Source organism: Capra hircus, chromosome 19 (assembly GCF_001704415.2).
Source record: "Capra hircus breed San Clemente chromosome 19, ASM170441v1, whole genome shotgun sequence".
Classification (NCBI taxonomy): Eukaryota; Metazoa; Chordata; class Mammalia; order Artiodactyla; family Bovidae; genus Capra; species Capra hircus.
Window position 1 is genome coordinate 22,304,584 of NC_030826.1, and position 26,077 is coordinate 22,330,660.

The 26,077-nt window shown below is 37.2% G+C and overlaps 1 protein-coding gene across 2 annotated transcripts in view; it reads right to left on the reverse strand.

Annotated features, from left to right (window-relative positions):
* Window positions 8,159–26,077, reverse strand: part of YWHAE (tyrosine 3-monooxygenase/tryptophan 5-monooxygenase activation protein epsilon) — a 34,458-nt gene continuing 16,539 nt past the window's right edge. The window contains exons 2-7 of one of the 2 annotated variants that reach the window (XM_018064382.1): window positions 20,031–20,230; window positions 16,606–16,712; window positions 15,751–15,957; window positions 13,565–13,701; window positions 10,747–10,793; window positions 8,159–9,170 (exon numbers count right to left, since the gene is read on the reverse strand). In XM_018064382.1, the coding sequence (XP_017919871.1) occupies window positions 10,786–10,793; window positions 13,565–13,701; window positions 15,751–15,957; window positions 16,606–16,712; window positions 20,031–20,230 (659 nt within the window). In that variant the 3' untranslated portion in view covers window positions 8,159–9,170; window positions 10,747–10,785. The remainder of the gene's footprint in view (window positions 9,171–10,746; window positions 10,794–13,564; window positions 13,702–15,750; window positions 15,958–16,605; window positions 16,713–20,030; window positions 20,231–26,077) is intronic. The other variant, XM_018064381.1, reaches the window with a different exon arrangement.

The window sequence follows — 26,077 nt, forward strand, 5'->3', positions numbered from 1 at the left end:
CTCTTGTCCTCTTCTCTCCTTTGAATCGAATACTTTTTAAATTTCACTCATCTCCAGACTTTTAGCTATACCTCTTTGCATTGTTTTTACATGATGCTTGCCCTAAGTATTACCATATTATGCTGTGCTATGCTTAGTCGCTCAGTCATCTCTGACTGTTTTGAGACCCCATGGACTGTAGCCCACCAGCCTCCTCTGGTCCACGAGGATTCTCCAGGCAAGAATACTGGAGTAGGTTGCCACGCCCTCCTCCAACATTATCTTCTCAACCCAGGGATCAAACCAGGTCTCCCACATTGCAGGTGGATTCTTTACCATCTGAGCCACCAGGAAAGCCCAAGAATACTGGAGTGGATAGCCTCTCTCTTCTCCAGGGGTTCTTCCTGACCCAGGAATCAAACTGGGGGTATCCTGCATTGCAGGAAGATTCTTTGCCAGCTGAGCTACCAGGGAAGTCCAAGTATTTAATTCATTATATTAATACACCAGAAGAAAACCCACACGATCATTTAAATAGAAGAAAAGGTACCTGACAAATAAAAACATTTATGACAAAAACTCTCGGCGAATGAGGAAGGTAATTTAACTCCTCAAACTGATAAAGAGCAGCTAAGAAAAGCTTGCAGCTAGTCATATTTAATGGTGTAAGAATGCTTTTCTCCGTAAGACCAGAAACAATATAAATGTCTGCTCTTACCATTTCTATTCAACATTGTGCTGGAGGTTCCAGCCAGTTCAATCAGGAAGATAAAGCAGGAGAAAAAAACTTTCTATTAAGACAATATAATTGTCTATGAAGAAAATCCGATGAGTTATAGGAAAACAACAAAATACCACTAAACTAAATGAGTTTAGCAAGGCTGCAGTATGCAAAATCAATTCACAAATATCAATCTTATTTCTACATACTAGCAATGAGCAGTCAAAAACTGGATTTTAAAAAGCGTACAAAAACAAAAAACTCATACTTAGGAACAAATACTACAAAAGATGTGAAAGACTTGTACACTGAACAGTACAAAACACCGCTGGAATTTCAAAAGCTGAGAGTCTTCTTCACGGATCAGAAGGTTCAGTATTATTAGAACAGACACCTCATTGAAGAAAACACACAGATGGCAAATAAGCATGTAAAAAGATGCTCAACATTAGTCATTAGGAAAACAGAAATCAAAAACACCTATTAGAATAGAAAAATTAAAGAGTAAGCCAGCACTACAGTTCAATGGATAATTAAAAGGAAACCTTCAACCTTTGGAGGTTGAAGGCTGTATTGATTGTCTTGATTATGATGGTTTTATATGTGCATAATATCCCCAAACTTCTCAAACTGTATAGTTTATATACTTAAGTCAAATAGAGCTGCTTTTTTATGGGAAAAAGCTCTCTTTCAAAGTTTCCTAAAGACAGTCCAATACACATATAGAATATTTTCCTATTTTTATTTGGGATATTATTTTCTATTCTATTCTCATTAACACTGTATGTAAACAAGTTCCTATATTAGCATAAATGTTTTAACTTCACTTTTTAAAAAAAAACAGCAACATAGTACACACAGAAAGGCCACACAATTCAAGCCACACTGATGGGTGTTTAGGTTATTTCTAATTTGCTATTATAATGCCTAAGTGAACATATTTTGCATATATTTGTAAATAAGGATACACACACAAGCAAAGGGTGCATTCATTTAATACTTTTTGTCCAGTCTCAGGATCTACATAAATCTGTTAGAATTAATGTTAGTTTAGCAAGGTAATAAAATACAAGGTCAATATATAGGCAGCAACATCTGGAAAATCAAAAAGATTAAATACGACTTAAAATAACATGAAAAGAAATCAATGCCTAGAAATAAGTCCAATAAAAGATATCAGACCTCTACACAGAAAATCACAAAACATGGAAATTTCCTGGTGGTCCAGTGGTTAGAACTTGGAGCTTTCACTGCCAGGGCTTGGGTTCTATTTCCGACGGAGGAATCAAGACCTTGCAAGCTGTGTGGCACAATTAAAACAAAATACAACCCACAAAACACAGGAAAAAAATAAAAGATCTAAATAAATGGAATAGACTGTGTTCATGGATTAAAGAACGTAATTGTGTGAAGATTGTGTGAATTCTCCCAATTTACAGATTCAATAAAATCCTCATCAACATACCAGCAGGTGGTTGTTGCTGTTCTACTACTGAAATTATCAAGTTGATTCCAAGGTGTATATGGAAATGCCAAGAGCCAAGAATAACCAATACAATCTTAAACAACAAAAAATGGAGGACTGACATTACCTGATACTGAATTCTTTTATACCTACAGTGTTTCACAGGCACTAGGAAAAGACCAATGGAACAATAAATGTTGCTGGATCAGTTAAATATCCACATGAAAAATGTTTAACGCCTTATTACCATGCACAAAATAGACTCTAGATGCTAGATCTAGATACGACAGGTCAAAGATTGCTTCTAGAAAAACAAGTTTAACAATCTTGAAGTAGTATATATTAAATAGGACACATAAAGCATTTACATTACAGAAAAACACAGATATATTGGACTGCATTAAAATTAAGAACTGCTCAAGACGTCATTCAGTTCAGTTCAGTCGCTCAGTCGTGTCCGACTCTTTGCGACTGTGATCCCATGAATCGCAGCACGCCAGGCCTCCCTGTCCATCACCATCTCCCGGAGTTCACCCAAACTCACGTCCATCGAGTCAGTGATGCCATCCAGCCATCTCATCCTCTGTCGTCCCCTTCTCCTCCTGCCCCCAATCCCTCCCAGCATCTGAGTCTTTTCCAATGAGTCAATTCTTTGCATGAGGTGGCCAAAGTACTGGAGTTTCAGCTTTAGCATCATTCCTTCCAAAGAACACCCAGGGCTGATCTCCTTTAAAATGGACTGGTTGGATCTCCTTGCAGTCCAAGGGACTCTCAAGAGTCTTCTCCAACACCACAGTTCAAAAGCATCAATTCTTCAGCGCTCAGCTTTCTTTATAGTCCAACTCTCACATCCACACTTGACCACTGGAAAAACCATAGCCTTGACCAGACGGACCTTTGTTGGCAAAGTAATATCTCTGCTTTTGAACATGCTATCTAGGTTGGTCATAACTTTTCTTCCAAGGAGAAAGTATCTTTTAATTTCATGGCTAAAGTCACCATCTGCAGTGATTTTGGAGCCCAAAAAAATGAAGTCTGGCACTGTTTCCCCATCTATTTGCCATGAAGTGATGGGACCAGATGCCATGATCTTAGTTTTCTGAATGTTGAGCATTAAGATACTAAAAAAGCAGGGCACAAAAAGGGAGATAACGATAGTAACTATGAACACACACACTAAATATATAGATATTTCCCCAAAAAATTTAAAGATGCCCTACAAATCAATGACAACAACCTACAGAAAAATAGGCAAAGATATCCAAATGTCCATAATCACATTAAAAAGTACTCAGTCTCATTAGTCATCAGGAAAATAGAAATTAAACCCGGATATCCACCAGACGGCTACAACTAAAGTGACTATACCAAATGCCAGGGAAGATTTAGAGCAACTGAGAGTCTCATACACTGCTGTAAAGCAGTAGTGTACTGTCAAAACAGTACAACCACTTTGGAAAACTGTTTTGTACTATCTACGAGGCTGAAGCTATGGTTTTTCCAGTAGTCATGTACGGATGTGAGTTTAGACTATAAAGAAAGCTGAGCACCAAAGAACCAATGTTTTGGAAGTGGTGTTGGAAAAGACTCCTGAGAGTCCCTTGGACTGCAACGAGATCAAACCAGTCAATCCTAAAGGAAATAAATCCTGAATATTCATTGGAAGGACTGATGCGAAGAACTGACTCATTGGAAAAGACCAAACGCTGACACTGGGAAGATTCAAAGCAGAAGGGGGACAGGTTGGATGGCATCACTGACTCGAAAAACACTTGAGTTTGAGGAAGCTCTGGGAGTTGGTGATTAACAGGGAAGCCTGGTGTGCTGCAATCCATGGGGTTGCAGAGTCGGACACGACTGAGTGACTGAACAGATGAGGCTGAACACATACATTCTCTATGACCCAGCAATTCCATTTTAAGATATTTATGCAACATTAATTCATACACATACATATCAAAAGACATGCACAAAAATCCATAGCAACATTATTTGTACCACCTCAAAACTGAAAACGCCATAGAATAGGTAATGGTATACTAATGTAACAGAATACTATCATACATGGCCATGAAAATACACTATTACAGGCAATAATATGTACTCACCCGACAAACCTAATGTTGGGGGGGGAAATAAGCCATTTCATTTATATATGTCTACCATTTACATTTGTTTCAAAACCAGGAAAAGTTGATCAATAACAATGATCCAGATACTGGTTCTATTTGTGGGGATAAGGGGGTAAATTAAGGAACGGGCATGAAGCAGTCCTTTATGTTGGTCCTGTTGTCATTAAACAGTGTGTTCCCTTTGTAAAATTAAAATTCTAACATGTATCCTCACAATGAAGTATTCTACAAATCTGATCTTTGCTAACTATACTCTTAGTCAAGGTGAAATTGGCATCTCTTGTTTTGGCTTACATTTCCTTAGTGATCAATGAATGATGTTAAATGGAAAAAAAAGTTTTTAAAAATTCCTAAAATTCTGCTAAAAGCAAATTCTGAGGGAATTCAGCTATTACTGTGGTCTGTTAAGGCTACAAATGAACCACTAAGTAACGGAAAAGAAGCCTTAGGTGCTAAAACAAGGCCTACCCCAACTCTATAGCACCAGAATTCTAAATGGAGGAGTGTCTTAGTGGAAGACTCACAAACCATACAGGACGGAAGCACAAGAGCTGAGCCTTTCAGCACAACTGAAAAAAGTGGTCACTGATAGCTTTAGACAGAGGAGTGCTCCTGGACATGACTCACAATGTATGGGTTATACAAGCACACATCCTTAACATCAACTGTGTGAGAAACAAATGCCTAAAACCCAGGAACTTTTTCTTAAAAAAAAAAAAAAAAAACAGAAAACTTAGGTTATCTGGAAAACTCAGTCACAGCACTGCAGCAACCTGATGACCCACAATCACTACTTATTATCTATTTGGACTATGGCTCTACTTGTCCAAGCTAACTTATTTTAAATTGGAAGAATGGCTCCACTTATATAAAAAACAAAACAAAACAAAAAAAACCCCTAATTTTTAAATTTCTAAATTAAGCTACTAGGAAAAAATTAATCTAGTCATTAACACTACAGCTTAATTTCTACTATAGCTTTTCAAAAAGGCATGTATCAGTTGCAAACCATATACTGATCTCAGAAATTAAAGTGTATTTCAATAAAACATTAATAGCCTAAAAGAAAAAGAATACTTAAGGGTTATGAGCATGGGCTCTTCAGTCATACAAACGCAACTCTGAATTCTGTTTGACTACTACTATCTGTTTTCCTGTTGGCAAAATGCAGATGGAAAACTCACCTGACTAAGGACCTATGCACTACCTAATTAGGTAGTAGTACCTACTACCTAATGACAGTGCCTTGAACACAGCTGATACTCACTCTTAGCTGTTAGCTATCAGTTATCAATCACAAGTCTAGGATCCCAAAGAAATGACAGCTACAAGATGACAGCGTTTAATTTTGCTGATCTGGGTTGGATCCATTATCACCACTTCCTCTAAAAGCTCACAATTCCTTTTCACTAGTGGCGTGGGCGACAGGGGGAAGGGGCAAGACAGGGGTAGGGAATTTAGAGGTACAACCTATATATGTATATGTGCTACGCTAAGTCGCTTCAGTTGTGTCCGACCCTGTGCGACCCTATGGACAGGAGCCCACCAGGCTCCTCTGTCCATGGGATTCTCCAGGCAAGAACACTGGAGTGGGTTGTCATTTCCTTCTCCAATATATATAGTCAACACTAAAACTACAGATGGGAGTATAACCTGTGACTATGTTGCACATCTGAAATTCACATTATAAATCAACTATACCTCAAAACAAAAACAAAAAACCACTCCAGTGGGGAAGAAGAAAATTTTAAATTCAAAGAAAAGCAATTCCCTAGTGAAGCTTTCCAGAACCTTACCAGGGAACCCAGCGAACATGTTAAAAATTTCAAAGATTCTTTATTGCAAAATTTTCAGCGTGCTCACCCCTCTGTCTTAGTATCAATACCATAGCAGCTAATTGGGTATTTTTGCTTTTTATAACTCACAAACAGCATTCATCTGGAGCAAGAGTGGCAGTGTTTATACTACTCCATCAAGACGCCCTTACAACAACCTAACTTAAAATTCATTCTAGTCTAACTAGAATGCAACAAAACTAGATTTTCTTTTCTGGCCACCCATCTCAATACCCAAGCAGGGGTATAAACCCATTTACTGTTACTACTAAGATTTCAGAAAACCTCTGGGTTTAAAACTTCATTTTTAAACCAAAAAATCATAATTAAAAGATTAATCACATTCAAGTTTGTAACGGTCAAGTTCCTATTTAAATCAACTGATCCTCACAGATTACTAAGAACTGAAAAACAACACTGCACCTTCCCAGACCAGACACAGGAAGTGGCATGACACTGTCACACTTCTGCAGTCTCCACACTTGACTGCCTTCCAGTCTTTGACAGGATCTTTCTGAAGACCGATAACCAAACAAAAGTCTCCTTCTGATGTCTCTTCATTGTTTTCTTTGGATGGCAAGCTCTTTTTTCTCCATACCTAGACTGTTACGTCACTGAAAATGCTCACAGCATCCTGAATTTGCTGAATACATATAACGAAGTCTACATAGGCAACCAAGGAACTCTTACACTTAGCAAATTCATGCTGACAACTCAACTGAACCAGACTATTTTGTAAAAAAATTACCTATTGGTTCATGTGAACTCTTCCAAGTCCAGGCATCCACACATTAGTGTGGGAGCAGCCTGCAAAACCCTGATTAGCAGCTTCTTTAAAAATTTGCAGGAAGGGTTTTACAAATTCCTCTAGTGTTGGACTGAAATGCAGCATACAGTTGGCAAAAATACTGCTGGAAAAAGAACAAATCATCTGATTAGCTCTTGGAGGTAGCTCCAGAGAGTATAATTTGTATGTGATCACCTCCAACTATCTGATAGAAAAACTCACAAAAATGACTGTTCATTCTACATACTTATTTTAATAGGAACTACTAGTACATCACTCATCTATTAATTTCCCAAGTCTTAACGACAAAGAACTTAAGTCCAAGAAACACTTTTGGTAGATCTCATTTAGCAATGAGTTGAGCACAGTGAAGCTGGTACTCTCATGTCGCTGACGTGGCTATAATGTGGAATAACTTGAGGGAAGATACTGGGTTGGCCAAAAGGCCCATTCGGTAAAAATAAGACATATTTTCACCAATAACTTTACTGATCAATGTAGTCACTAACAGAATCAATGTTTTGGCCAACCCAATACTATTTACCAATTGCAAAGTTGTTTTCTAACACAGGGAATCTAGAACTGTATCACAGATACTGCACAGGCAACTATTTAAGCAGACCATTAACAAAAACATTTACTGCAGCAGCATTTACAAATGCAAAGCTGGAAATAAGCTCAATGTTCAAGAGTAGTCAACTCCACCCCCACCCCCGCCAAATCAGGAGTACATCAATGAGACAGTCAAATGAGATCGACCTCAATGCCTGACATAAAATGTTAAGTATCTGTACACACTGTTGCATAAATTCTCTCAAAGATATTACTTACATCGAGTGTTTCTAATAAAGAGGACCACTGTACTACTATTTCACCATGTGTACGTGTACTACTGAGAATCTATTTAATTCTTCTCTATTCCCGCCACTCATTGGGGCAGGCAGAGAGTAACCCCAGCCTTCAGTTGTACAACTCCAAAAATCGCATGTTAGATGATCCTTAAGTAATTTGGTATTATAAGCAAACACTGGCACTTTAATGATTAAAATAAACATCACATTGTTACCTGATTTAGAAGACAGGATACTTGCACTATTTATACTCCCTGTTCTTCAGAACCAGGTTACATACAGGTAATTTTCCCCCCAGAAACATACATCATTTTTGGGAAGCAAGTGATTTGTGGAAGAAAAAAAAAAAACGAGATCTTCTTCACATTCAGGCAAAAACTATAATCAATGTATTTAGACTAGAGATTTTATTGTAGAAGGAAAAAGGATAGAGGCACAATAATGTTTGGCATTTTTAATTTAGGTTTGTTTTATTTAAGTTTAATGTTAATCCATGCTGTGTTTCAGTAAGAACAATACAGATTCTGTATCTGTGGCTCCAGTCAGATATCCAGTAGTACAAATTAGCTTCAAGTTACACATACTGAACAAAAGAGGTTGAGCGAGCGAAGGAGGGGAGGGGCGGGGCCCAGGGGGAGAGGGGAGGAGAAGAAACAAAGAATTGAACACGCATGCAGGCTTTTCCATACCACCTTCAACGCTAACCTGCTTCAGAGGGAGAGTAAAAGTAGGCAAGAATGAGCAGCCACGGATTGTTGAACTGTTACCAGCACCACGCTTTTCAGCAACATTTCAGCAGAGTTTGAAACACTTTTTTACAGCAAAACCATTACAACAAACTCTCCAAAAAACCTTTTTACCACCTCAAGCTAACATCCAATTAAGTTTAAACATTGGTATAAAATTCAATTTAAACAATCAGAAAAAGGGAAAATGATACCACATACACCAGTATAGTGTGATTAACCTTTCTCTTAGATGCTTGCATCTTGTAAAATTCTAATGGCTTTCGAATGTAATTTCCGTTTCTAATGGTGATCTTGCCACATCTGGCAGGAGACAATACAGTAATGCTGAAAAAGCCTCTATGCAGTCCTGTTAGTGTTCTTAAAGAACCTAAAAGCTGGGACCAGTAAAATCCACAGAAATTCACTCTTGCCTTTAAGAACTTTTGAAAACTGTTTAAAAAAAAAAAAAAAAAAACCAACAGGGCAGGAACCTAAATTCTGAGACCAAATGTAAAAGTCAGATTTGGTGGTTCTCAGTGACAATGGGGGATTTCCAAGAGGGATGGGATGGGAAGGTCTAGGGTGGTCAGAGATGGTTTCTCTTGTTGGCTTTTATGTCTCACTGATTTTCATCTTCCACATCCTGCAGCGCTTCTTTATTCTGCTCTTCACCTGCAAAGAAGAATGACAATTAATTTATAACCTACTAAACTAGGTTGCTGTCGGGACAGACAAAGGTATCATTCCAAGCATAAGACTCCTTATATTTAATACAACTGGTATAAACACAGACAGGCAAAGGACTTCTACCATCCTTGACACCTTAGATGCCTAAGCCAAGAGGTGCTGCTGGATCATGGTCCTGAATGATCAACAGGATGAAAAAAAAAATTGATGCATAGTAAAAGTCAATGTTTTTATGCTAAAAAAGCTCTTAAGTAGACAGCCAAGGTAACCACATTATTAAAATGATTTTCAAGCTTTCATGTATATCTTGAGTCAAAATACTCTTTCTCAATAACCTCACCTCTTCAAGAACCAAGAGTATTTTATAAATTTTTGCAAAATCTAATTGATCTGAAGGTTCATGAGAACTGAGCAGTAAAATGATTCAAAGGAGTTGGAGGATTCTGCTTTTGTAAATGAATATTTTACACACTTTGTATCTTGGACAATTGCACCAAACCATAAACCAAATCTCTCACTCCAGAGTGGAACAGCATGCTCAAAGTAAACCAGACCACTGAGGTTATTAAAGAAGGGCATTTGGACCAGTTCTCTCATGCCACTTTTCTCTCCCCTTTGAACATGATTATTAATTAGCCTGAGGAATTTCAACTGCACTATGACATGCAATCGAAAGCCAGCCTATTCACCAGTCATCTACCTATTAATAAGCATAAGACAGCCATAATAAGGAAGCATGCAGGCTTCTGCCAAAAAATAAACAGATAAAAGTTATTTTGTGCTGTAATAAACCATTAAGTCCTAAGTAGTTACTAGTTTGATCAAAATAAATGAAAAATCAATTAACTAATCCAACAATCACGATACTTCAGATAATTCATCCATTCATACTGCTTGTTAAATTACTTATTCAGAATGGAAAAATGACACAGACCAGCTCCCTACAGACATAAAGCAAAACTCTGAGGAACACTTTTAAATGGTCTTGTCTTAAAGACCTTGATACTATAAATGCTGTCATTGCAGTAAGAGTAAAGATAGTTTTAGTCATTTCAACATTTTTTTTGTGATAAAAATGTTTGCAATTTATTGTTTTAAAAAAGTATTTAAGATTTTTTGACTCACATTTACAAAGACATGCAAAGAAAAGACAAAAACAACCATTTACTGAGGGAAGAAATGATGGACCACCCAATTGTTCTCCCAATGAACAATAATGTATTCAAACTTAAGAAATGATAAGAACATTCACACTCATTTTCAACAGCAATACACTGCCAAAATACGGTTAACATACATCAATAGAGCACACTCAATTTACTTATAAGCAACCACTAGATTTGCCAAAAGTTCCAAGTAACTCTGGCGTAAAAACATTGTCAAAGAAGTCACACTCAACCAGAAGTAGACAGGGGTAGCAGATCATAAATGTCTTAAAAGGTTTTGCATCCTGGGATGTATAACAGGCAGTTTTTTAAGCAACAAGATGATGATATGCAGGCATGATTAGTGAAGAACCAAAACTAAAAGCAGAATTCACTGTGCCATGATGATGACTTACAAAGTAGAGTTTTTAGGAAAGGAAGAGTTGGATTTTCCTTTAGGAATCTATATTGTAAGGAGAAAGGGAGGGAGAACAATCATATGAAAGCAACATTACAAGAAAAATAAACCAAGAGCAGGACAAAGGAAAACACCAATGATTTAGGGGAATCAGATTTCAGAATCTTACTTTGTATGAACTTCACTCTAAGAAATAATCTGTTCCTTTTTAAGAGGATGAAATATCCTCTTAAAAGGTATACAGAAGGGGGAAAACATTTCCTCAGATATGTATTTCCTTGCCCAGTTTCTGGATTGGGAAGGGAGAAGGGAACAAGCAGAGATTCCTCTCTATGAACATGTGTATTAAACAGTCCTCTGATCATAGGTTCAAAGAAAAAGGACTGAAATTGCTTGATGAGAAAAAGTAGTGCTCCCTTTAAAGAATTATGTTTGAACAGACCCAGACAGACATTAACATTCTGCAGGCAAAAAGAATACAAGCATGTATAAGTAAAGGTTTGTGAACAACATAAATTTCATAGATTTCTTTGTTTAGAAACCCTCAATTCAAATGGTTTTTTACACCACTTTTCACATTTAAAGTAAAAAAGGAGAAAACAATCTAAATAATCCTTAAACTAAGTGCAAGTAACATCCTAACTTCATAACCCAAATTCTTCTACATTCAGCATTGATTCTAAATCACAAAACCAACTTAACATGTAATACCTTACACCTTTTAGCAAAACTGGCAAATAATTTTCTATTATCAACAATTTGTAATTTCAGACAGCTTGTTTATTTTGCTAAGATTTCAACAGACCACTTGAATTTTTCAAGATAAACTGTTTCATAATTCCAAATATTTTGTAACACACCTCTTAAAAGGAAAATTAATCTGTCTCAATGAAATTTAATTAATTGGTCGATCTATGAAACCATAAGGAATTGATGCAACTGAATTTCACTAGTTTAAGTGTTTAAGATTAAAGAGAAATCTACCCTAAAGTGTAATTAAACATTTTGTACAAAGAACATTCCCAACTATGAAAACATAGTAAGTTTAAAGATATTTTATTTTTAAATAATCCATTTAATAAAACATGCTTGATAACCAAGAAAAAGAGTATCTTTGATTCTGTATAAATGGAATCACAATCTACCTTAATCGATTCTTGGTTATGAGTGATAACAGAAAATCAGACTTTTTTATTTTTGGAATCTAGCAACTTTATAAAAGGTGACATCTGTACCAAATAATGTGTCCAAAAAAAACACCCGCTTTTCAAAATCACCTTTGTTGTTGTTGGTATTTTTCACCCTGAAAAAACATCCCGAGAGATCAAAGAGGTATAGCTTACTTTAGGTCAATACCGCTTACCAAACTCTCCACATGCTTTTTCCTTTTATCCCCTCAAACAGGCAGAGAGATATTAGTCTTCTCTGAGCTGGGGGTGACTATGAAGAGTCCACAGCTATCTGGCCATTCTTCTTAGTAGTTATTGTTAGAATACAATAGAATTTAAAGCTGGAAGGAACCCCAGTCATTAGTTCAGAGATGGTTTAGTTGGTTTTGAGTCCCACAGACTGATAGTGGTTGCCTGCAGTGCTGTGCTGACGAAAAGTAAACTGTAACTCCATCTGGCTTTGTTGGTGAAGTGCGCAAGTAAGTCACATGCACCACAAATCTCAAGCCAAAGCTAGTCAAGTTCTAAATAGTTCACAGAGCTACTGCATTTTAGCAGCAGAGTCCCCTAACTCTCACTGACCGTAAGATAAGATAATTCTAAAATCTGACTCTGTCCTTTCAGTGCCAATCTACATTCCCTGACATCCATTTTCAGAGACATCTTTAAAAAGTTATGTTTCCAAATACAATATATGTTGGTCTGACCAAGAGAAACTACATCTAGCCTCAAGGAATACAAAACATGTTTCAGTTTGGGCAATACACTTTTAAAGGATCTGTAACTAAAAATGACAAATGTTGTTTCCACTCCCTGTATCACCAGAGCCAGTTACAAACACTCTTATAATTATCATGTCACACTAGTTTGTGTCCATCTCCCCGTCCAGTTCCCCCACCCTTTCAATGATCTATCATGGGTAAAAACAACTCTTTAGAAATGAGTAGAATAAAATATTCTTTAAAATCAAGAAATGTGACAAATTTGGTCCTTTACATCTGGAATAATCATTAAGCACCTACCCTACTCCCAACCACAAGATTAAATTTTATAAAATGCTCTAGTAACTATTTACAACTGCAACATTAGAAAACAAAGAGACTATATCAGATCTCTTAAATAAGGATCTATATGAGCAGGGTGTTTCATCTGTTGTACAGAATACAGAGGGAAATTAGTCTTTTTTTAGATAAAAGATTTCCACACAGAAAAGATACCATAAATATCTACTTATAACCATCTAAGTTTTAAAATGAGGATTGCCACTCAGCCAAAACAGTGACAACAACAGTAAAATATAATTAACCTTAGATCCCTAAAATTGAATCTGAGGAATGGTAATATGAACTGCTTCCTCTCCATCTTTCAAAACTGATAGAACAGAAAACTAAGTTTAGCCCATGTTATGACAGGTAAATCTTTAAATCTTTGATTATTAACAAAACAGGCCTTTTACATTATTATCTTACAGACCAAAATGTAAGGCTGTACTTTGATACCATTTCCTGTAAAGGTAGTAATTAAAATTTGATAGTTTGGGGGGTAGGCTGAGTCTAAGTTATAGCATAATGTAAAGAAATCCCAATTTTCTATGAGTAAATAGATCCAACAACGGAAAGAGACACATTTTAACTTCAGTCTCCTTACCATCACCCTGCATGTCTGAAGTCCATAGTGTCAGATTATCACGTAACAACTGCATGATAAGTGTAGAGTCCTTATAGCTTTCTTCACTCAGCGTGTCCAGTTCTGCAATTGCATCATCAAAAGCTGCTTTTGCCAACCTATAAGAATTCACATAATGTATTATGAAAAAAAAGTCTGAAATAAATTAAATCCAAAAACAGATTCTAGAAATGACATAGTTAAATCTCAGTCATTTCTTTAGTTATCACTACTAGACACTATTAGACACTGAATGCTTGGCACTGCAATGCTTTAGGCACTGAAAACAGGTGTCACTAATGAAACTCCTTTTTAAATTTTGTAATCCAGCAACTGTGCAACTAGTGAAACTTTTGTTGGAGTTCCACTTATTACTATGCTTCTGACAAGCAGACCCAATCCCATCCAAGCCACCATCAAAATATATGCATGTGAAAGGTATTTCCAAATTCTAGTCACTTTAACTTTATTTAATAAAGTTTTAATGCAAAAAGAAAATATTCTGGGACAGTATCTCACAATTTAATCCAATAAAATTTAAGGTTAACACAGCAAGAAAGAAAAAAACCCCACAAAAATGAGATCATATAAGCCATTTACTACAGTTAAGAAACAAAATTCACCTTTACTTTTTGAGTACTGTGTACTATGTACATCAAGTGATGCTGGGAACAGGTAGGAAAAAGAGCAAAGAGACATAATATGAGTCCACAATGAACTTTTTAAAAACACCTAAAATAGAGGGAGTGACATAAATAGCTACTATAACATAAAAATGAAGTGCCAACCTAGAAAAGTACTTCAGGGACCCAAGAGGGTAAGCAAATTAGGAAGTCATATTTGAACAATCTTAATGGGTAGAAAGAGCACAAATGGCATACTTCACATTAAAGCAGAAGCACGGAAAGGACTTAGGTTGAAGCTGTGTGTTCAACGGCTAGACTAGAGAATGGCAATCAAAGAGTCAACCAATACTATCCCTGAACAGCCATAGCTTCTTCAGTTAAGATACATTACCTGCTTGGACTCACTCAACTAGCCATTTAGAAAGTTTTTAGATGAATTAATATTGATTTTTCATTCACAAGAATCCACCTGACAGCTGGAAAATCTCTTCTTTCAGGGAATATCTGATTCCTACATACCCAAGAACACCGAAGTTACTTTGTAACGCGTACTCCTATTGTATGATTTATCTAAAATAGGCAAATTCATAGACAGAAAGAGATTATCAGAAAATCAGACAGAGGTGGATATCGTGTTATTGTTTAGTGGCAAATTTGTTTCAGGTGATAAAAAAGTTTTAGAAATAGATGCAACAGACGATATTGTGGGTGTATTTAATGTCTACCCACTCCAGGACTCTTGCCTGGAGAATCCCATGGACAAAGGAAACTGGCGGGCTTCCCTGGTGGCTTAGTGGTAAAGAATCTGCCTGCAGTGCAGGAGGAGACCTGGGTTCAATCCCTGGGTTGTGAAGATGCCCTGGAATAGGATATGACAACCCATTCCAGTATTCTTGCCTGGAAAATTCCATCAACAGAGGAGCTACTGTCCAAGGGGTCAGAGTCGGACATGACTGAGCACACATGCACACCCACTTAATGTCACTGAACTGCACATTGAAACACAGAATGATAAACTTCATGCCATGTATACTTAAATAAAAAACCATGCACATATATTCCTTAAATTTATGTATCAAAATTGGGAATAACCTGAAGTATAAATGGGGTAACACTTTTAAATATATCAATAAGATGGCAAACTTTACAACAGAAAATACAACACAGTATGCATACTAACAGCGTTTAACTATATTGAACAGGAGACAAAGACTGAAAGCTAATATACAAAAATAAAGAAAATTCTATTATGAAAATCCCTCGTTCCTTACTCTTACTCTGTAACAAGATTCTTTTCACTCTACCAATCAAATTTTTCCTCATCGCATAATTATCCTAACTACTATCCTAGTGAACTGAAATAGGTCTATCTTTGTATCATCCAAAACAGTTGTGTTAAGAGCCAAAATTCTTCATTACAGGGCCAAGTCAAGGAAAGCAGCCCCAGGGAACAAGACAGAAAAACAAGTAGCTATTTTTTGGGGGGGGTAACCTTTTTCATTTTCACAGTCAAGAGTTTTTTTTTTCTCTTTAGAGACTTACCTGCAGGCACGGTCGGGGGAATTAAGAATTTCATAGTAGAATACAGAAAAATTGAGAGCAAGACCTAAGCGAATGGGATGTGTTGGTGGAAGTTCTGTCATTGCAATATCACTAGCAGCTTTATAAGCCACTAGGCTGTTCTCCGCAGCCTCCTTCCTGTCATTTCCTGTGGCAAATTCAGCCAGATACCTGTGGTAGTCCCCTTTCCTAAAGCAAAACAAAACAACAACAAAAACACAGCATTTAAAGTTGTTAAAAATTTTTCTCTATTACATAAAATCAAGTTGTGATAAAAAACATGAAACAACAGATGTATATATTTCAATAATTCAAAAACTTTCAGGAATGACTCAAATTTCACATTTCCAAGTATAAGCAAAATCCTAGAGAAATTAACTGAAAACGTTAAAAAAAAATCAACAAATTTTATCACTCGATAGACCGGAATTAAACATAGAAAGTGGCTACAAAGAACAGCACAACAATTTGTTAATGAAATGGAAAAAAAAAAAACTATATAAAATGTTAAGACTGAACTGTGTAAGGCATTGCTTACAGCTAGTGGGTATCCCCCACACAAACAAATGAATATATAAATAGGTTAACATAAAATTTAGTACATTTTTTACAGCTATTGTCTGACTATCTTAAATGCAGTAATACTGACTGTTCTTAGCAGTGAATTTGCAAATGAGTATTCAAAAACTAAGTCTTGAGAATCATTCCTCTTAACTATCCTTCCAACATTAAATAGAATGCTGAAAAATCTATATGAAAAATCGATGATTCTAAGACAGCTAAAATTTAATCTGATTTATTTAATCTGATTATCTTCCCTTCTAGTATAGAACCTACATTTTATAATAGAAAACCTTGGACTCGCCAGTGTTAGCTGCTGGAATGAGGTGTTTGTCCAGTACATCCAGAATGTCACAACAGATTAACTTTAGCTCAGTCTCAACCTGAAAAATAAAAAAAGTCAAAAATTATTTAAGAAATTACACAAATTATCACATTCTATCTCTGGTTTTAGAGTAGAGAACCATATTAAAGAGAACATATATATCCCTCTCCAAACCTCCTTTTCCACTCTTGATACAAAAGCAGAGAAAACCTGTCTCCGGTTATGTAAAGTATTTCTTCCTACATGCCATTAGTTAAGTGATTGGGCGGGGTGGGGGTGCGCGACAACTCACAGTTCAGCTATAGAAGACTGTGATTACTATTTACTGAATGCAACATATTAACTAGCTTTTTTTAAAAAACTAGCTTTTGTCTCCACTTACATAGGAAAACAAAGATCACCATATTTGACCAAAGATAACTAACTTAAAGAACTTAGAAGCAGAGTGAAAACCTGAACCCAAGTAGGCTGCATGGCTTGGCTCACAGTTTCTAAGGGATGGAATAAAAACTTAAAGCCAGGCATTCTGCCTCCGCAACTCACATTCCTTAACCACTATTATAGTGAAAGTGAAGTCGCTCAGTCGTGTTCAACTCTTTGCGACCCCATGGACTGTAGCCTACCAGGCTTCTCCGTCCATGGGATTTTCCAGGCAAGAATACTGGAGTGGGTTACCATTTCCTTCTCCAGGGGATCTTCCCGACCCAGGGATGGAACCCGGGTCTCCCGCACTGGAGGCAGACGCTTTAACCTCTGAGCCACCAGGGAAGCCCAACCACTATTATGCTAAACTGTAAATCACCTTACTGATAGATCCATAACCAGCTACGACATCAACAGCCCACAGACTGAAGTAAACACTGCCACTCATTTCAATTCGTTTATCATGCCAAAAACACATACTACCTCTTAACACACATACACATTCTTCTCTCAATTTTGTTACTACAATGTCTTCCCTGGTGGCTCCAACGGTAAAGAATCTGCCTGCAATGCAAGAGTCCCAGGTTTGATCCCTGGGTCGGGAAGATGCCCTGGAGAAGGGACTGAAATCCACTCCAGTATTCCTGCCTGGAGAATTCTGTGGACAGAGGAGCCTTAAGGGCCACAGTCGATGGGGTCACAAAGGGACACAGCTGAGTGAATAATACTTTCACTCTTTCACAATGACATTGTTTAACCTTTCCAAATTCATTTTGTGCCCTCTTCCACCTTCTTTCCATTGTAAATAATTCTCCCACTAATCTTCTATAATCTTATTGATTCTAAGTAAAACCAGCTCTCTCCTGAAAAAACTACCTTCTTTATGGCTTTTCAAGTAGAGATAGATCGCTCTAAGAGGAGGATGATTTCTGAATTCAGGCTCTTAAGTCCTCACTGACTCAGGATGACTGTTTTAATACTCCAAACCCTTCCTCCCTTGGAAGCTCCTCCACTATGTTTTAAAATGTCAATTTCTGTCATCAATAGATCTCTGCAGGCCCTTCACCCACATTCACTAGTATCTACAGCTTACCTCTCCAATTCCTGGTATCATACACCAAGGCATTATCATGTTCCTTTCAATGTAGTTCTTGATCTCAACTCCATGACCTTTATTTGTGCACTCTTAACTGTGCTATTCTAGCCTGGAATTTTTAAGTTCCAATATTTTACTACTGGATTACAACTTCTTTTTTTAGTTCCTTTACTCCTGTTATTTATACTTAAGAGACACATCAAGACCTCCAGTCTCTTTTCTTTCATCTTCTCCCAATTTATCAGTTCCTCTCTTTGCTTCCTGCTTCCTTTCCTTCTTACCCCAAATCCCACAATCTAGCACACAGACTTCTCCCTTCAGCACTCTCAACCTCCTCATTTCCTCATCCCTCTGAAACACCAACCTGAATACCGACAATCCATAGTCTTCGTTCCAATGTGTTTGAAGGTAATGGTCACACTGGTACCAGCTCACCACTTTCTATGTGATCCCAGGTATGTTAATCACTCAGAACACCCGTTTTTATCTAGGAACTAGAATAATATCTACCCTTTACAGGGTCATTTAAAGATTAAATACAGTAACTTGCACACATATTTTCTAATTTAGAAATATCTCACGTAAGTCAGCAAATGCTCTTTCCCCTTTCCCTCTATCCACCAAATTCACTCCATGCTAACTTTGTGAGTTTTTTTAATTTCTCCCACTGTATTTTTTTGTTTGTTTTCCACTGTACTTTTAAAAGTGTGTTTAGAATCAGTTTCTCAACACTCAACAGTGGGGGGGCTACTCTATGCCTAATAGGATGCTTAGCAGTAACCTCATCTCTACCCACTGAAGTTGTGAAAACCAATAATGTCTCTACCAAATGTCCTCTGAGGAGCAAAGTCACTTCTGGTTTGAGAACCAGTGCACTAGATTAAACTTTCTTGACCAAAAGCCACAGCAAGAAAAACATTACACATCAGTGTAAACCCACATATAATATCTGAGACAATAAATTTACCAATACCTGACACCCTCTGATATTTTCTATTATATTATAAAAACTGACTAGACCTATCTTCCATAAGGATATTAACTGTCTCATTTTTGTACCCATATTACCTATCAACTGATGTACATAACAGGCACATGAATATTGGTTAAGCTGTCCAGAATGGTAATTTCAAGTTACCCAATGAAGTATTTCGTAGTCACCACAATAGAAATAATGATTACATTAGTTGTCTACTTGTGTGGTGCTCTCTGCAGCTTTCAGGAAAAAAAAAAAGTCTTCTCTCTCCTAAAATACTGTTTAGCCTCTAATTCTCAACCCAGATGAGTAAAAGATGTAAATCCAGTAAAATATAAAATATACACTACACAGGTATACAACAATGTGTGTAGTAGGCTAAGGTCTAAACAGTCTAACACCTCAGACATCAATCTTTGAGCTTCCCTGACAGCTCAGTCAGTAAAGAATCTGCCTGCAATGCAAGAGACCTGGGTTCGATTCCTGGGTTGGGAAGATTCCCTGGAGAAGGAAATGGCAATCCAGTCCAGTATTCTTGCTTGGAAAATCCCATAGACAGAGGAGCTTGGTGGGCTACAGTCCATGGGGTCGCAAAGAGTCAGACATGACTTAGCAACTAAACCACAGGATGTGACAAGATAGGTCTAGGATATGCAGGCCACCCAGTAACTCAGACAGTAAAGAATCTGCCTGCAATAGAGGAGACCCAGGTTCAATCCCTGGGTTGGGAAGATCATCTGGAGAAGCAAATGGCAACCCACTCCAGTATTCTAGCCTGGAGAAGCCCATGGACAGAGGAGTCTGGTGGGCTACAGTCCATGGGGTCACAAAGGAGTCAGACACAACTGAGCGACTCTAACACTAGGATGTAACAATCTCACCATTTGCCGATATTCCCGAATCATTTTTAGTTTGTCTTCTCCTCCCTTGTTTTCTTCTTTCTGTTCAATGCTGCTGATTATTCTCCAGGAAGCTCTTCTAGCTCCAATCACATTTTTATATGCAACAGATAGGAGGTTTCTTTCTTCAACTGTCAACTCCACATCCATCCCTGCTACTTTCTTCATTGACTCCACCATTTCTATAAGTGAAAAGAAAAATCAGACCTTAGAAACTAAGTTTTGTTAAAACATCCCTATCACAGTAAATCTTTTTTTCTGTCCAGCTAATGTAAAACAAAAGACACATTTTTTAGCAAAATATTGCTTCCACAATCATCAAACTAGCATGAGCAAAAAAACTAAAAAACATGTAAAAGACAAAGTAAATTAAGAGCTCAGAACAAGAGGATCTAGAATATAAATTGTATGGAACCAAAATGACTTCATATAGTACCAAGTATAATTTAGTATGGCTTGGAGGCATCTCTCTCATGTAAGTAAGACAATTAGGCATGTACACCTAACCCATTTCCTAGTAAAAGTAATTCAGCTGGCCATTTAGGACAAAAGTTTTAAATTTACAGGCTCTAAAATGCATTTTTCAAAAAAAGTGATAGAAAATGCATTTTCTGTCAAATTATTTCCTAACTAAATAATACTAAATTCCTACCCCTCCCAAAAAAAAGTCATGGGAGGAAAGGGCATTCATTTATATAGCAAACATATAGTGAGCATTTTCGTTAGTCACAAACTTATCTTTGGATTTTCCAATCCTTCCTCCTTTAGAAGGGGACTGTCCACCACCTATGAATTCACTCATTTGGGTGGTTTTTACTTGTTACCACTAGATGGCGAGCAAACAAAGGGGCCCAGATAAACATTGGGAGATCTTGAGTACAGGGGAAAAAAATGTAATAAAATGCATGTGAATGCAAAGGAAGAACCAAAATCCCCTCAAGAAACACTAACTGAACAAATATATTAATGAAGGGACTTCCCTGGTGGTCCACTGGCTAAGACTCTGTGCTCCCAATGCAGGGGGCCCGGGTTTGATCCTTCATCAGGGAACTAAGATCTGACACGGGCAAAGAAATAAATACAAAGAATTGCAAAGAATTAAACAAATATATTAATTAAAACTATGGTTTTGAAAATGATTAAATGTCGTTACCACCATGTGACTCTCCAACTTTACAGACTAAGAACTTTTGGTAATGAGACACAAGGATCTGCATTTTACAAACATCCTTAGCATACATTCTATGCATAAGAAACACATAATAAGTATATGATGAAGATGGTGACTTTATGAAACACTGCTTAATGATATGCTAAATTATGTGTAATCCCACAAAATGATGTTTTCAAAAATTGTATTTCCAGGAAGTATATCAGGGAGTTAATACAGTAAGTTAATACAAATATTAAGATGGTATGATCTCTAGAAAACAGTGCAGTAGTTTCTTACACCATAAACTATACACGTGTCCAGAGCAACTTTATTTATCATATTCAAAAGGTGAAAACAACCCAAATGTCCATCCATACAATGGAATACTACTCAAGAATAAAAAACTACTGATACAAAAAAAAAAACTACTGATACAAGTAACAGCATGGATGAATTTAAAAAACACCATGCTAACTGAAAAAAGCCAGACCTAAATGGACTATGATTCCACTTAAATCGAGTTAGAGAAAAAACTGTAAAACTATAAAAGGAAGTGGCTATCAAGACATGGGGGTGAAGTGAGGGGCTGATGAGCAAAGGAGTACAAAGGAAATTTTGGGGAAATAGAATTGTTCTATGGTGGTTACACAACTGAACACATTTACTAAAACAGTTTTATGTGTAAACTGGGTATATTATAAAATCTTACTTCAATACCGCTGAATTTTTTAAGGCGATTCTGAAGCTTAAAAAAAAATACCAGAGCATATACGGTAATAAGACCATTAATTCATTTGTGGGAGCCTGAGAGCATTCATTTGAAACATCCAATTTTTTTTAACCACAGCCATGGAAAAATGACTGTGGCAGTGTTTAGGAGTTAAGGGGTATCATTTCAAGCTCACTGCCACACTAGTTCTCCAACAAAGCAATTTCAAAAGTAACCTAGGGCTAAGGTAAAGGTAAAAGCTAAGGTTACTAGGTAAGGAATCCACCTGCCAACGTAGGAGACACTGGTTAGACCCCGTGTGCTCCAACTATGGAGCCTGTGCTCTAGAGCCAGGGAGCCACAACTGCCAAGCTCTCTCACTGCAACTACTGAAGCCCAAGCACCCTAGAGCCCATGCTCTGCAACAAGGGAAGTCACCAAAATGAGAAGCGCAAGCACCACAAACTAGAGCAGCCCCTTCTCCCCGCAACTAGAGAAAAGCCTGTGTAGCAACAAAGATCCAGAACGGCCAAATATATATAAATTTTTTAATAAAATTAAATAAAAAGTAACCTAGCTACACCAACAAAGGACGATAATTCTTTTAAATTACAGAGCTTTACAACATTATATATGGAAAAACATTACTAAAATATCTAAAAATTGGGATTCCCCGGTTAACTCAGCAGTAAAGAACCCACCTGCAATGCAGGAGATGCAGGTTCAATCCCTGGGCTGGGAAGATTTCCCTGGAGAAGGAAATAGCAACCCACTCCAGTATTCTTGCCTGGAAAATCCAAAGGACAGAGGAGCCTGGTGGGCTACAGTCCATGAGTTCGCAGAGAGATGGACATGGCTGAGCAACTAAACAACTATATGTATCTATGCCACACTTTATTCACCCGTTCAGTTAATGTACTTTTGTACACTGACTTCCCACTTTTTAGCTATTATGAATAATGCTCCTATAAACATTCATGTAAGAATGCACACAAGTCTCTTGAATATATACTTAAAAACTGAAACTATAAATAGAGACAGCAAGTGAGGATGAGTCTAATATCTCCATAATCTCACCAACACTGGTTAGTTTCCTTTTTTTTTTTTAAAAGTCATCCTAGTGGGCATCAAGAGGTACCTCAGATTTTGATTTGCACTTCCTTAATGACTAATGATGCTGAGTATCTTTTCATATGCTAACTGGCTATTTGTACATGCTCTTTGGAAAATATCCTTTCAATGCTTTGTCAGTTTTTGAGTTACCTGTTTTTTAATTACTGAGTTTAAAAGCAGGGAATCCCTGGTGGTCCAGTGGTTAGGACTCCAAGCTCCCAATGCAGGGGACCTGGGCTCAATCCCTAGTTAGGGAACTAGATCCCACATGCTGCAACTTAAAAAAAAAAACAAAAACACAAAAAAAACCTACATGCCACAACTAAGACCCAGGGCAGTCAAATAAATTTAGTTACTTTTTAAAAGCCCAACACTACTCACAGCTCTTTGCCTTCAGAAATGTCTCCATTCCAGGAGGAATAAGACTAAGGGTAGCATGAATAAGAAGAGGAAAGAGCTTCATGATGCTGCTAGAAGTCTTACAACCAGTGCTTTGTATCAATTTGTGCAAATTATGACTATAGTGAAATTCTCGTAACACTGGTGTCATCTCCTTAACACCTTTTAACACTTAGCATCCGTTTAACACCAGCAATAGAAACATAATCCTAACTACAATACACCCCCACCAAACCATGTGAAAACCCTATTTATCCAAAATTCTAGACTAGTCACACCCTTAAAACCTCCAACAGCAAAGGATTAACACTTGTTGTATTCACATAAACTTCTCAAACACAATTAGCATTTCATGAAATCACCTTTGCAGCAACTATTTTTATCAATGAGATCTCAGCATTTCTTGCACGAAGGGAGGCTGTCAAATCTCTCTGCAGCAGATATGTTCACAATTTATGAACCAGAGAACAGCAATTTCATGATCAAATCACTATTTGTGGAGGCAGAGTTGGGTACATGAGGGGACTCTTGTACAATTCCTGGGACTCTCTGATAGTTGGAGGGACAATGGGTAGCTGACTGAAAATCCCCACTGTTACAGAAACCCTGAAATATGTAATCCTCACAACTCAAAGGACGTCTGAACCAAATACTAAGCTTGTTTTGTTCCAGGTCATTTCTCCTTCATTGAGTAACAGCCTAGTCCATTACACTGAACCAGCTTGCCTCTGTTTGTTACTGACTACCCTGCTATGTGCACTAAACCATTTCAGTTGTGTCCAGTTCTTTGCGACCCCATGGACTGTAGCCCTCCAGGTTCCTCTGTCCATGGGATTATCCCTGCAAGAATACTGGAATGGGTTGCCATTTCCTCCTCCAGGGGATCTTCCCAACCCTGGGATCGAACTCTTGTCTCTTATGTCTCCTGCCTTGCCAGGCGAGTTCTTTACCACTAGCACCTCCTGGGAAGCAGTAAATGCCTATACTACATTCAAATAATATTCCCAATTAACAAGTCTATGGAGAGACTCATAGTATTATATGATCTGATCTTGAATCCTGTACATGAAATGACTAAAGAAGACCAAAACTCTTTCATAATACAAAGTCAAGGCATCTGGGTATATTCTGAGAACTTGGTATACCGTATTCTAGAAGCCTTATGGATTCATCTGCTACAGATTATCCAGAAGAGGCACAAAGTATGTGAATGTGAAGGCTATAGACTTGTCTTTTATATGGAAAAGTGACAGGCTGGTGGGGAAAAAAAAAAAGGAGGGGGCAGGAAATAAACCCATCAAAGCAGTCTGTACCAGAGGATAGAAAAGTGTCATTTTAAATAATAACCAGATTTGATTTCCAATGAAGAGCACCTTAGGGTATAGGGTATCTTTACAGAAACAGTCAACAGGGGAAAAAGATCCAGCTCTTCCTTTTATCTATTTAAAAGACTAAGATGACCTACCACTTCACACCCCTTAGGATGGCCACTATTAAGAAACCAGAAAACAGGTGTTGGCAAGAATGTGGAGAAATTGGACCCCGTGTCCTATTAGTGGACATGTAAAATGGTACAGTTGCTGTGTAAACAAGTATGGTGGCTCCTTGAAAATTTCTGAATAGAATTACCACATGACCCAGCAATTCCCCCTTCATGGCAAATACTGAAAAGAACTGAAAGCAGGGTCTTAAAGGGATATATTTGGGTATTTTTATAGCAGCATTATTCACAATAGTTAAAACATGGATGCAACCAAGTGTCCATCAACGAATCCATCAATGAATTAATAGATAAGCAAAACATAGTATACACTTGCAACGGACTATTAAAAAGTAAGGAAATTCTGCAATATGCTACAACAGAGATGAACATTGAGAACAGTATGCTAAGTGAAAGAAACCAGTCACAAAAAGACAAATATTGTACAATTCCACTTATATGAGATACTTAAATTAGTCATAAAATATAATATTAGTTGCCAGAGGCTGAAGGGAGAAAGTGAAGTTACTGTTTAATGGATAGTTTCCACTTTACAAATGAAAAGAATTATAGGGGTGGATAGTAATGGCTACACAAAAATATGAATGTATTTATTTACCACCACTGAACTATACATTTAAAAATAATCAATATGGTAAATTTTGTTATTTTGTGTATTTTCTTTCTCTCTCACACATACACTAGCCCACACATACAATGAAGATAAACCAAGTAGCTCTGTCCCAAACTCTGTAGTCCCCCTTTCTCAATGAGAAGTAATCCAAATGACAGACATGATGATAATAGAATTTCAATTAACTGGGGAGTGGTGAAAAGAAACGCCTCCATAGACCCAACATGAGAATAAAGACAATAAATTTATTTCTAGCTTACATGAAGGCAAGCTTCCCAAATCACCATGTCAAATGAAAGAATGCAAAGTTATTTCAGGGGTGATGCAGATCATGGGGAAAGCCAGAGGGGAAAAAAGCAAGTACCTCTGCAAATTGTAAAACTGTAAAATTCACCTTGTTGTAATGATAAAAATTCACCTCAGTAAAAATCTCTCTAGACCAATTTTTAATTATCAGGCATGGCTGTTTGAAATCATTAGTCTGGGATCTATCAGAATGTATTTTGTATGTATATATCTGAACTAACAGAGGCATTTACGC